The following is a 13,802-nucleotide window of genomic DNA, read 5'->3' as shown; positions in this document are numbered from 1 at the left end:
TTTTTAGCTGTTCATTTATGTATTCATTCTGGACACTGAATCTATTGATGCACTATAAACACTTTAATTCTTTGGCACCTTTTTTACACTCCTCACTAGCTACTGGTCCATCCTTGGTTTATGATCTACTCAAAGCTTCATCGAGGGACAATGCCAAAGGACCACTGACATGGGAAATCACAAATTTCTGTTTTAAATTCTAACCCACCTGCAGGGCCGCCTCTGCCAACTCCAACGCTGGCCTTGCTGCCTCCAGCTTCCCCTCTGCCACGGCCTTATCTGCCTCGATCTCATCCACGATGGCCTGGGCTTTGTCCTTCACTTTCTGCACTTGCGATTTTACAGCCTCTGCTGCTTGGGCTTTCACCGTCACCTCCTGCAGGACCCCATCCGCTTTTTTGGATGCAACGGCAAGGTCAGCCTCCTTCACCGCCAGCTCCTTGGAGAGCTGATTCACGGATACTTCAGCCTCCATTAGCTTGGCCAGACCTGGAGAGAGGAAGAAGACAAGTCCCAGGGGTTAGCAAAATGATTTGGGGACAAAATAAAAAAGGGAAATTGTTTAATTTGCTTTATGACTTTGCCTTTAGATTTCTGCATTGGGACTCGTCTGCTTTGGATTGCACGTAACTCGCCATCTTGGAATTCACTGGCTGTTGTACCAGAGAGTGCTTGAAGATCATAAGAGGCCATCTGTCAGAAGTTTAAAGCTCAATTGAAGGTGGACCTTACTTCATGAGAATGACCCTAACCATACCAGTCAGTCATTTTCTAACCCACTTAGTCCCTAAGCAGGGTCACGGAGGTCTGCTGGAGCCTATCACAGCTAGCATAGGGGGCAAGGCAGGAACAGACCCTGGACAGGGTGCCAGTCCACTCACTGTGGTTCATTAAGTGGAGCCAATCCACCAAACTTGAATATCTTTGGACTCTGTGAGGAAACCCACACGGACACGGGGAGAACATGCAAACTCAATGTAGGGAGGACGCGGAACACAAACGCAGCGCTATCACTGTGCCACCGTGCTGCCCCTAACCATACCAGTAAATCCAAAAAGGAATGGCTGAAAAGAAATGAGTGGAGGGTTCTGGAAATGGCCAAGTCAAAGGATGGGTCTGAGATGCTTGTGAGAGGATATGAAAGGAGCTGTGCACGCTAGAGAGCCCCCTCGGCCATCACACAGCTGAAAGAATTCAGCATGGAGGAGTGGAGTCGACATCAGAGACCGCTAGACAGTTAGAGGCAATACCAACTTAAGGGGTCAATGCCAGTTATAGGAGCCAAGGGTGGATTTACTTTTTCTTCAAGCAGAAACGGTACACCCTATGGCGTAGCAACGGATTGTGTAGATTGTGCAAAGCACAAGGACCTACGAGTTTGTGGGCCCACTTGGGGCCATAAAGATTTGTTAAAAAATCTGTAATAACTTAAAGCAGCAGGTTCACAGTCTTGATGCAGTCGATTCAACATACGATGTCTTCTCTGAGGACGGCATGGTGGTGCAGCGGGTAGCGCTGCTGCCTCACAGTTAGGAGACCTGGGTTCGCTTCCAGATGCTCCAGTTTCCTCCCACAGTCCAAAGACATGCAGGTTATGTGCATTGGTGATTCTAAAAATGTCCCTATTGTGTGCTTGGTGTATGTGTGTATGTGCCCTGCGGTGGGCTGGCACCCTGCCCGGGGTTTGTTTCCTACCTTGTGCCCCGTGTTGGGACTGCTGGGATTGGCTCCAGCAGACCCCTCGTGACCCTGTGTTAGGATATAGCGGGTTGGGAAATGAATGACTGACTGTCTTCTCTGACCTCGATACCTGATGACGAATTGTACGCTCCCATTGATTTTCTCGTTGAACGCTGCAGCACCGACATTTCACCAGCGTTTTACCGTGTGTGTTTTCAGTCCATCCTGTCAATCAAAGTCGACCGTTTTTCGAAGTAGCTGAACAGTTGCTGATAGATCGTTGTGCACTGTCGTCTATTTTCAGTGACGTTTTCAAGGCTTACATGTTCCTGCCGACTACGCCAATGACTGTTGCTGCGTGTGGACAATCGTTCTCCAAGTTCAAACTCATCACAAATGACCTCAGAAGCACCACTTCACAGACTTAGTGGCTTGGCTGGATTCTCAATCGAAAACGAGCTCGTCAGACAACTTGACGTGTTCAACATTGTTGAGATTTTTGTGCGATAGGAAGCACGTGAGCGAGTATTTTAAGGTGCCGGTGATATTCTAAGTAATATGATTTGGGACTTGTCAGTCAGTTGCATTTTAATAAGCTTTAACAGTTTAACAAATCTGTAATCTGTTTTATTGTGTCCCTTAGTATGGTGACCATTTTCTCAGAACTTGCATAAAATGGGTCGATTGTGTGGTAGTATCCTGTCAGCCGGTGTTGTCATTTTAATTTGTTACAAACTGAAATGGTTTTGTTTTATAGTACAGAACAGTTTCTGCTTTCTAGCTTACGTCACATTTGAATCATCTCCCTCCACAAAGTTGTCTTAGGAAAGTAAGCGGGCCCACATCTCTCTATTATAAAAGAAAATCTTGAGACGAGACTATTGCCAAGAGATTTTTTCAAGTCCCGCCCTCCTGTCACCATTTCCGGTTGATGCCCGCGGTCCTCTCACCTCTCATTGGCGTCAATGCTTTTGTCAGACTCAGTTCCTGCACTCTCAGCTCTTATAAATTTGTTATAAATATGTTTTCCTCATTTTAAGTTCCCAATAAAAGAAGGCGTATTATGATGTCCAAATGTTATTGAAGAATTTCTACCGAAGAGAAATGAGTACACGGTGCTAGAAACGATGAAGTTAAATGAATTAACGTGAAAATTGTCGATCAGCTACACAGCAAATTGGTTAAATGCGTATCAGTAGACTCTGCTGAAACAGTTGGTGGTGATGGTGAGGAAGATGAAAACATCAACTAACAATATCACGAAGAATATCTACAACCGTTAACACCGTCTGGTCTTCCACCACAAGAATTACTGTTGGAAGAAGGACGTATCGTAATGTTATTGCGTAATTTATGTCTGAGTGATGGGCTATGCAATGGGACGAGATTAGTTGTATTCACAATTGGGCGAACAATTCTGACATGTAAAATCTGAATCGGCGACAAGAAAGGTAATGCAGTCCATCTAACATAAGACACCAAAGGAGATCTCGATAGGCCATTCGTGTTAAAACGGTTACAGTTTCCTGTTAGAATCGCTTTTTACTATGAAAATTAACAAATCACAGAGCCAAACTTTCAAAAAAGTTGGTTTATTTATTAGAGAGAAAGAAACGAAATTCACTCGCGGGCGGTCATACGTTGCGTTGTCATGAACACAGAATCAAAATTCAATGCTATTTTGAAAAGTTAATTCCAAATATCGTTGAAGTTTTACAGTAAAAGTGTACGTTTAAAAAGTATTTGCGTGTTCATTTCAAAGCCAAACACAACAAAATTGTATAACGCAACATGAAACGTAATTTACTTTCAATTTATTACATTACTTGCTGTAATGTAGAATAGTTCATTCTATTATGCATATGTAACAATTCCCATGAAAATAACAAACTGTTCAAATTGTACATCCGCCTCCCCATACGCCTGCGGCAGAGCCATAAAATGGCTAGCGTGTAGCGCCCATCTGGGGGTTGGCGAGCGAAGCGAGAGAGGGCAGAGCCCCCTAGCCTTACATAAATTTACGTGCCACTACTGCTACCCACACATCCCACATTTCATTCCCACAATTTATTTATTTTTGCCAACTTACGATTAAAAAAAGTTATTATAAACTCCATTTAGAGAGCTGGTTTGTTTGTCACCAGTGTGTGATGTGATAGTGACGCGGTTACAGACGCCACCGCCCAGCCGGCCCCTAAGATCTAATTGTGAATAAATGACTAACAGTTATGCTAAACAGGAGGGGCCCACCTCAGGGGATCTTCAGCAAGCTACCTACGCCACTGGGTACATCGGTTTATTTTTCATCGAATAAACACATTCCACTTTATAAATGATTGACTCAACTGTGACAGCAAAGAAGAAACATTCTGAGGGGTGCACTTACTTTTACACACGACTGAAAATGAATTGAAGCTTATCATTTACTCAATACAATCAAACAGAACTTCTTTCCGGTTATTGCCGGTAGAGTTACACTTACCTGTCCTCATGCGTTCGGCGAGCATCCCCACATAAGCAATCTTCTCACTGTAGATGATTTTGTAGCCACCTATGAAGGACAGGTATGACTTGGGCGTCACGTACGTCTGACGGCGGTACCGCTCAAAGTATTCCACGCACTTTTCCGCCACCAGATCCTGGAAGGTTCCCATGGTGTTCACCACATTTTGCTTCACTTCGTCTGAACACTCGATTTTATAAGAGCTCAGAAAGTGTTGGGCCACAGCCACCAGAGCATCCTTAGGCCATCGCTGAAACCAGTCCATGGTGCAACCGGAAATGAGCCCGGGGAACTTCAGAGCACGGGTGCGAAACTTCTCTCCCACAGGTGAGAAACAGAGGACAACGTGGAGATTGCTGCGAACCCGTGACAGAAAATAGTCGTAGAGATTCTCCGGCGTGGGGACTCGTCGAGGATATTCCTTCTTCATTACTGCGATAAGGTCTTGAGTGATCTCGTCCACCTCGTCACGGGCAAACAGGTTGGACACCTCACCGGAGGCCAGCACGTTGTTCATATACTCCAAGAAAGACTCGTCTTTAATTTCATTGTCCGTGAAGATGAAAGTGATGCCTTTGCCTTTCTGGCCTGCTGTCCGATAGAGCTGCTTAAGATCATCCATGAGATTGCCAGTGTTGTAAGTTCTAAGGAAAAAGAAAGAAACATGTAAGCCAGTGGTTCTCAACCTGTGGGTCAGTGGGCCCTCCTAGGGGGGCCCCTAGTAACAAAAAAAGGGGGCGAAGATGTGAAAAAAAGAAAACAAGAATCGAAAATATGAAAAATACTTCTATTGAAACCAAAATAAATGAACTTAAACTACATTCTGATACTAGAAAAATAAATAGAGAGTCAGATAAATGTCGATAAAAGTTAAGTAGGAATAATAAAATATGCATCTATGATATATAATTCACTAAAAAATTCACTAATTAAGAACAAATTGGTATTAGTGGGTCATGAAAACTCGGGTCGCAAATACTTAAAGGTTGAGAAACGCTGCTGTAAGATGGTGTTTAGATACTCAAATCATAAATTGGGCACCGTGTTGACATCAATCACTAAACATAACAAAGACACCATACTCTTGTTATATCTCAGCTAGGGTTCTTCCTCAGTATCCTTTATATATCTGCCTGTGTTATATTCCATGTGTTTAGAGGTTGGAACCCCAAGAGGGGGGCCACCTGTCAATCACCTCACTGCCAGGAACGGCCCTCCAACTTGTAAAACCGGAGAGTCTCACACAATTCCTGGTGGTTCATTTTGAATGCGCTTAGGAGTTGGTGAGTTTTCTTATGTTCTCCTGTGCTTTGTGACTTTTCCTATGTATATAAGCCACCTTTGTGATGTGTCAATGCATATGTCTCTGTTATATGTGATTTGGTATGGGGCTCTTAAAAGCAGTCTTAATATTTCTAATGCGTCATCTGTTGGAATGGAAAATGCAATGCATATCTGTTAAATACTGTTTAACTTTAACACTGCTTTTACAAATCCCATACTAAATGGCACATAACAGACATTTGCATTGCATTTGTCACTCCAACAGATGGCACAATACAAAAATTGACACTGCTTTTAGGAATCCCATTCCAAATGACATATATCAGAGTTGAAGAGTTGAATTTGAACCCTGGTCCAATGTGCACCTAGCCTCATATCCTTCTGAGCTTATGCTTAAAAGCTGATGTTGTTATTTTATTATTCACAAAGATAAATGCATTTTTTTTGTTATTTTTATATAACCCTGAAGAGAAAATGTTATATTTAATGGTACTTTTACAAATTGTATACCAAACAGCATTAAACTGGTATGTATTGCATTTGTCATTCCAACAGATGACGCACCAGAAATATTAACACTGCTTTTATGAATCCCATACTAAATCGCATATAACAGAGACATATGCATTGACACATCACAAACATTAATGCTGCTTTTGCAAATCGCATACCAAACAGCATTTAACCTGTATGCATTGCACTTGTCATTCCAACAGATGGTGCATCACAAAAATTTGTAGTGATTTTTATCTTACTACAAATGCTCGTGATGCACCAACAGTTGGAATGGAAAATTAATGCATTTTATTATGAAATGTATTACAAAATACATTCCACTAGACAGTGCACTGTAACCAGGTCTACATTGAATACAAACGCTGAACTTCTGACTCCAGTTGATTGAAAAGTTTTTATTGTGTCTTGAAGAACATTAACTGGATTGTAATCCCTTTCATTTTTCAAAAACGGAAATTGTAAAATGATCCTGAACCCTCATGGCTGTTATTGATGCTTAATATTCATTCATGTAGCAGATGCTTTTTACAAATGGGGTCAACATAATGAAGTTGGCACCTGCTGGCATGTGTTACAAAGCAAGTGGATAGCACTCTGGACCTTAAAGGTAAGCAGCCATTCGACCCGTTCAAGCCCAGGATGAGTTCATCTTACTGTAGGTACAAAGGAACTGTGCAAAGAAGGAGAAGATGGAGGGATTTGGATTTCCATTGCACTAACTAAATGCATCTCTGAGTCCAGACTGATGTATAATGTGCTGATTAATGAAGTTATAACTCTTAAACTTACCGCGTGAGAGTGATTTGGAAACTTTGATATCCAGCGATGAACGAGGCCAGTCTGGTCAAACTTTGCTTTCCAGACCCGCCGACTCCGACCAGCAGAGCGTTTCCTTGTGGGGTGCGGATGACACGAGAGATCTTCACCAAGTGGACCATGGCGTCCTGCGCACAAACAAGACGAACACTCATCAATTCAACTGATGGCAGTCATTACGCTATTCATTTTCTGTTATTCGTATTCCTACTCTTTACAAAAAAGGCTGCGACAAAATGGAAACTGCTCATTAAAACAAAAAGGAGCGAGTCGTACATTTCTACATTAAAAACACAACAACGGCACATCACTTGAGGTTTAACCTTGTGAAGTGAATTGTCTTTTTGACAACGCGGTACAAATTCATGTCAAATCTGAATCTGCCACACACTCCAATCAGAGGGGACGGTCGAGTGTTTGCCACTGCGTCACATCCCTACTTCTGTTAATGACACTTGTGAAGCGATTCAATACCAAAGCACTATATAACAGATAGATAGATAGATAGATAGATAGATAGATAGATAGATAGATAGATAGATAGATAGATAGATATGAAAGGCACTATATAACAGATAGATAGATAGATATGAAGGCACTATATAACAGATAGATAGATATGGAAGGCACTATATAATAGATAGATAGATAGATAGATAGATAGATAGATAGATAGATAGATAGATAGATATGGAAGGCACTATATAACAGATAGATAGATATGGAAGGCACTATATAGGTCTCCAGGTCAGTGATTTTGTTTTTGACTTTCTCCTCTGTTTATGTTTAATCACTTCTGCCTTGAGCTCTGTGTGTTTGATAGCAGATTTGCTTTTCTGTGTTCTCCATTTGCGTGTTCACTAATTAGTTGAATCTTTACTTGTATTTCATGTAAGAGTTGTTCCCAGTGCTCTGCGCCTGTGCTCAGTGAAGTGCGCTATTTAATAATAAGTTGCATTGTATTGTACTGTATTGTGTTGTGTTGTGCTGTATTGTGTTGTGTTTTGTTGTATTGTGTTGTATTGTATTGTGTTGTATTGTATTGTGTTGTATTGTGTTGTATTTTATTTTATTGTATTGTGTTGTGTTGTGTTTGTTGTATTGTATTTGTTGTATTGTGTCGTATTTGTTGTGTTGTATTGTATTGTATTATGTTGTGTTGTAGTTGGCAGAACTACCACCGGTCACAGATGTGCACCACTACTGTCCACAAATCGCTTACATGACCTAAATAAAAGCCACGAGTGCAAATGTCTCGACGAGCCATGTAATGTCGAAGGGGTTAAACTGTTTATCACGTTAGGTTGATGCCCACCCAGTTTCCTCCAACTGCTGGTATTGCAGCAGCAAATTCTAAATAAGAAATAAAATAAATTTTCAGCGCCAGGGCACGTCTCTACTTCACTGAAAGCCAAGCAAGTCTTACGAAAGTCGGTTGCATTTCAATGCAATATTTAGACAGGCCATTAAGAGCGTGAATTGTCAAGGTCAGCTATAATTTCTTGTCAACCTGCCAGCTGAGTGCAGCCCCAAACTTGCAGAGCTGCGTCTTTCCATTGCCGTGCCTTTCAGTTTCTGGATTGACAGACGAGATGCCAATTAGTTCCAGCTGAAGCAGCGTTTGCCAATTTGGATTCAGTTCAATTATTTTGCTAATGGTTACTTCATCAGAATTTCAAATATTCTGAAGCCAAACTAAGAAAAAGAAAAACTGTCAATTGGATAAAAAAGAAAAAAAAGCTGGCACTTTACCTAAATATAAGCACAGGAACGAAGCCATCTATTATTAAAATGCCTTTCAATGGCAGGAGGCAGCTCTGAGTTTCAAGATCACTGCGTCTCCTTTGTGTACTTTCTCTGACTTTATGCATTCTTTTCGTAACCTTAAAAATATTTTATTGCTATACCGGTGTCATCACCTGTACATCTGTTCTTATGGAGAAGTCAGACCAGAGACAGACCCATCAGTGCAGCTTAGGAGAAACAACAATCAAAGGTCACAAAGAGACAGTCGTCAAATCCAAACTGTGAACCATAAATCAGAGTCAAATGGCAGAGCTCTATTTCAATAACCACTAATCAGAAAATAAAGTAAAAAAAAGGTTGTTAGGCTCAGTCCAGTCTTACATACAATTGGCCTTTTTGGGTCATCTTTATCCTGGCTCACCGATGACATCACAACCTCATGTGCGAATCCCCCTTGGAAACGGCCGACATGAAAGTCACCAAATAGTGAAACAAAATGGGCGCCAGAAAAGATGGTAGCAAAGGACTGAAAGATCAGATCAGATCAGAAGGATTGGAAAAGATGAAAAATGGATCAACTTCAAAATGGAAGCTCTAAACAAAATTCTGTCTGTAGAATTTGAATCCTTAGGTAATAAAACCCCCAAGACAACACCATCATGAACTCCATAACCTCAGTAAAACTCAAGAAAATGTAATGACAAGTCACTTTATGTGCCGTATACATTTTCTTACATTAGGAATTTTGTATACCCCAACTTACTCTTCAGCGAAAGACAGAGAAAAGTTTGGGGTCAGCTATTTGTACAGCACCCTTAGGAGCAAGTCGGGGTTAAGGGTCTTGCTCAAGAGCCCAACGGAGTTTCTGGAACTGCCGGCATTTGAAACCCTACCAGCACAGCCAGAGAGCCACCACTCTCAAAAAAGAACTGAAATTATAACAGTGCCATGCTTGTGGGCACTGCCATCTTTGGCTTGTGTCCTATGGAAAGGTCAGTCACATTTATGCTAATGAAGCCCATTGCTTCCAACATGATTGGACATCACTATAATGTTTCTTCATTGTGTTTCCCTATTTAAGATGGTGACGATAGATAGATAGATAGATAGATAGATAGATAGATAGATAGATAGATAGATAGATAGATAGATAGATAGATAGATAGATAGATATGCTAACCCTAACCCTAACCTAAAAACTTATCTTTTTAGAAATGCAATTTGTTAAATTATTTCTATAGATTATCGTGTTTGTTAATTTATTCTTATTTTGTAGCACTCTGAGATTGTTAAATATAAAGCGCAATATAAATAAAATGTATTATTATTATTATTATTATTATTATTATAGATAGATGGATATGAAAGGCACTATATGATAGATAGATAGATAGATAGATAGATAGATAGATAGATAGATAGATAGATAGATAGATAGATAAAGATAGATAGATAGATAGATAGATAGATGTCCAGATCTAATTATGCAGATCATCAGGATGACTTTGATTTATGTAGGGACGATTCCAGTTTGGCGCAAAGGAGATTCTTCATGTCATCGGTTCGCACACTTCTCGATTTTACGGGATTTTTCGGGTGATTTTCTATGTAATAAACTTAATAAGTTATAACGTAATGAAAATTGCATAATTAGATCTGGACCATCCCATAGATAGATAGATAGATAGATAGATAGATAGATAGATAGATAGATAGATAGATAGATATGAATCGGCACTATATGATAGATAGATAGATAGATAGATAGATAGATAGATAGATAGATAGATAGATAGATAGATAGATAGATAGATAATGTTTCTTTATTGTGTTTCCCTATTTAAGATGGTGGTGATAGATAGATAGATATGCGACTTTAAAGCAAATAAGAACTCAAATCATGACAGCACCTGGCATGGTAAGGACTTTCCTTGTATATTGGGTGTAATATCTCTGGGGTTTGAATTTGTGATTTATATCATCTTGGTTCAATTTTGATTCTTTGGTATGAATTCATTTTATGTTTAATTCCTATTGATTGTGTTTATCTTTCGTTGCCTTGGTGATGTGTCATGTATGTTGTATATGGGTGCTTTCCGAAGAGGTGCAGTCACCTGCCAATCACCACATCTATTATATAGTGCCTTTCATATCTATCTATCTATCTATTATATAGTGCCTTTCATATCTATCTATCTATCTATTATATAGAGCCTTTCACATCTATCTATCTATCTATCTATCTCCACCATCTTAAACAGGGAAACACAATGAAGAAACATTATAGTGATGTCCAATCATGTCGGAAGCAATGGGCTTCATTAGCATAAACAGGACTGACACAACCATGCCTCCCCTCTCTAAGTCCTTTACTAGGAGTTTCACATTTGTCTGTTTGTTTCCTTCCATCTCCCAATCACAATACTTCTTTGACCCATTCGTGTTATGATTCACCATCTGCCAAACTCAAAAAAACGCTTGAAAACCAAAACTGGGCTTCTGTATGACAAAGAAATGCGATCGTCCTGGTCTCTACATAAAAAGGCAGGCTTTTAGCCCAACCAAAGAAAGGGGGTCCAGGCTTCAATCATCCAAAGCTAAGAAAAGGAGGAGGACCTACCTTAAAGCACACGAGGTCCATGTGCGTTCCTCTGATGGCCTCATTGTACTGCTGCATGAACATCTCCAGACGTTCCGACAGCTTCTCGAAAGACGGAATGGGCTCGTAGATCTTGGGAGCCTCCAGCTCAGCATCCTCTGGTTCGTCTCCGGTGGCTTCAGGAGCATCCCGTAAGAAATCGACAAAGTATGCCTCCTTTGGAGCCGTGTCTATGATGTTTGGCCCGTGGTCTTCGGCTGATATCTAACATACGACAATTATTTGAATGTTATTTTTGTATTTTCTTTAGTACGTTACCCCCAACAGACAATTCAGTAACTATAGAGGTTAGGAGCCTGCGCTGATACAGCATGCTGCTGTACCCACCACATGAGAGACCATTTCAGGATCCCAGATTAGGCGATGAGTGGCACTGCAGCACCCCACTACTTCAGATGGAATGGGACAGCAGGAAGTTTTTTAAATTTTTTTATGGTGACTGGTGTGCCAATCCTGCCACCAACCCCCATGTTCTTTCCTGCAGGTTGGAGGGCCTACTTGCAGGGCTGGATGCCAGTTAACATCATACCCGGGATGGAGCGATTACAGGTTAAGGGCCCATCAGTGGGTAACATAACTGAAATGATGGGGTTTCACACTCTATACATTGATCTAGGAGTTTTAGAACTCAAGGATTGTGATTTTCCATTTCATTTTTGATTTTATTGTAATTTGATTAAATGTAATATTTTTCCCCAGTATTCCATAATGCCATCTTTTTCAAATATGGGCGCCACCATTTTTTCCATCTCTTGTTGTCATAGTGATTCAATACTTATATGAATTAGAAATTTCAGTTTCTGACTTGTTGTAAATTTACAAACCTTTCTGAAAACATTTACACTTTGTCATTATGGGTGATTGAGTGCAGACCAATAGGCAGAAATGGCAAATATATCAATTTAAAATGAAATTCACAATAGAAACACGTGTGCAGAAGGTGAAGGCATCTGAAGACTTCCTGAATTCCCTCTACATTCACGATTATAGCGTCTTACCTTCTGCATGCACTGCTCGAACCACTCCTTGTCCTTGTGATTGGTGAACCTGTCGGCGATCACCCGAGAACACTCGTGAAGGAAAAGAGCAACCAACACGTCCGTAGTCTGGCAGACTTCTGAAGTGACTTTGAGGATGCCTTGCCAGATCCGACTCAGGTCTCGCAAGTTAAAGATGTAGTGGAATTTGGCTGGCGTTGGCAGCATCTGCAAATAGATTTGTGAAATAGTAGTAAGACAGACTTGTTCAGAATTTCACTGGACACCTCACTTGTTGTAAAATGAAAAAGATAATCAGACAAAGTGGAAAAAAGACATGAAGGGGACTGGACCTAAAATGAGAAGTAGTTCAAAAATATGAGCAACTAACAATTCATCTTAACATTGAAATGCTTAGTGAATTCATCCACATTACCACCTGGGGAGGTACAGTAAGCTACATCACCCTGGTTAAGGTTTATCAGCTCAGCAACAGAAATGATTCACTCTGCTAACAAAACTCTAATGAGGAATCATTCTGACCCTGGAAACCTGATGAGTTCAACCAGGGGAACTTTGGAAGGAATGAACTTCTAGCAGCAGGATCAGTTTATGGAGACAACAAGATGGACCTGCTCTATCCAAATGGTAAAGCCTTTAACATGCAAGCCTGCAGTACCACTGGGCAAATATGACCACAGCCTAATATTGATGGCAGCAGCTATTTTATCATGCATGCCAATGTGTTTGAAGAATTGAGCTTCGTTACAATAATTATATTTTTCTTCGGCTTCGGTAAAGTTTTAATTTCTCCTTTGGGACAAAAAAGTACTATCTATCTATCTATCTATCTATCTATCTATCTATCTATCTATCTATCATACAGTGCCTTTCATCCATCTATCAATCATATAGTGCCTTTCAATCTATCTATTATATAGTGTCTTTCATTTCTATCTATCTATTATATATTGCCTTTCATATCTATCTGTCCACCTATTTATCTATCTATCTATCTATCCATCTATCTATCATATAGTGCCTATCTATCTATCTATCTATCTATCATACAGTGCCTTTCATCCATCTATCAATCATATAGTGCCTTTCAATCTATCTATTATATAGTGTCTTTCATTTCTATCTATCTATTATATATTGCCTTTCATATCTATCTGTCCACCTATTTATCTATCTATCTATCTATCCATCTATCTATCATATAGTGCCTATCTATTTATCTATCTATCTATCATATAGTGCCTTGCATTTCTATCTATCTATCTATCTATCTATCTATTATATAGTGCCTTTCTATCTATGTATCTATCTATCTATCTATCTATCATATAGTGCCTTTCACTTCTATCTATCTATCTATCATATAGTGCCTTTCATATCTATCTAACTATCATCTATCTACCATATAGTGCCTTTCTGTCTATCTATCTACCATATAGTGCCTTTCTGTCTATCTATCAAATAGTGCCTTTCATTTCAGATAGATAGATAGATAGATAGATAGATAGATAGATAGATAGATAGATAGATAGATAGATAGATAGATAGATATGAAATGCACTATATAATAGATGTGGTGATTGGCAGGTGACTGCACCTC

At 40.0% G+C, this 13,802-nt stretch overlaps 1 protein-coding gene across 1 annotated transcript in view; it reads right to left on the bottom strand.

Moving 5' to 3' along the window:
- The window catches only part of LOC120529941 (dynein heavy chain 5, axonemal-like), a 370,325-nt gene that overhangs the window by 139,158 nt on the left and 217,365 nt on the right, over nt 1–13,802 (bottom strand). The window contains exons 48-52 of the mRNA XM_039754150.1: nt 12,203–12,409; nt 11,166–11,408; nt 6,773–6,927; nt 4,163–4,827; nt 209–489 (exon numbers count right to left, since the gene is read on the bottom strand). Coding sequence (XP_039610084.1) covers nt 209–489; nt 4,163–4,827; nt 6,773–6,927; nt 11,166–11,408; nt 12,203–12,409 — 1,551 coding nt within the window. The remainder of the gene's footprint in view (nt 1–208; nt 490–4,162; nt 4,828–6,772; nt 6,928–11,165; nt 11,409–12,202; nt 12,410–13,802) is intronic.

Source organism: Polypterus senegalus, chromosome 5 (assembly GCF_016835505.1).
Source record: "Polypterus senegalus isolate Bchr_013 chromosome 5, ASM1683550v1, whole genome shotgun sequence".
Taxonomy (NCBI): domain Eukaryota; kingdom Metazoa; phylum Chordata; class Cladistia; order Polypteriformes; family Polypteridae; genus Polypterus; species Polypterus senegalus.
The sequence above is the reverse complement of the archived record's forward strand: the minus strand, read 5'-3'. Positions and strand labels throughout refer to the sequence as shown.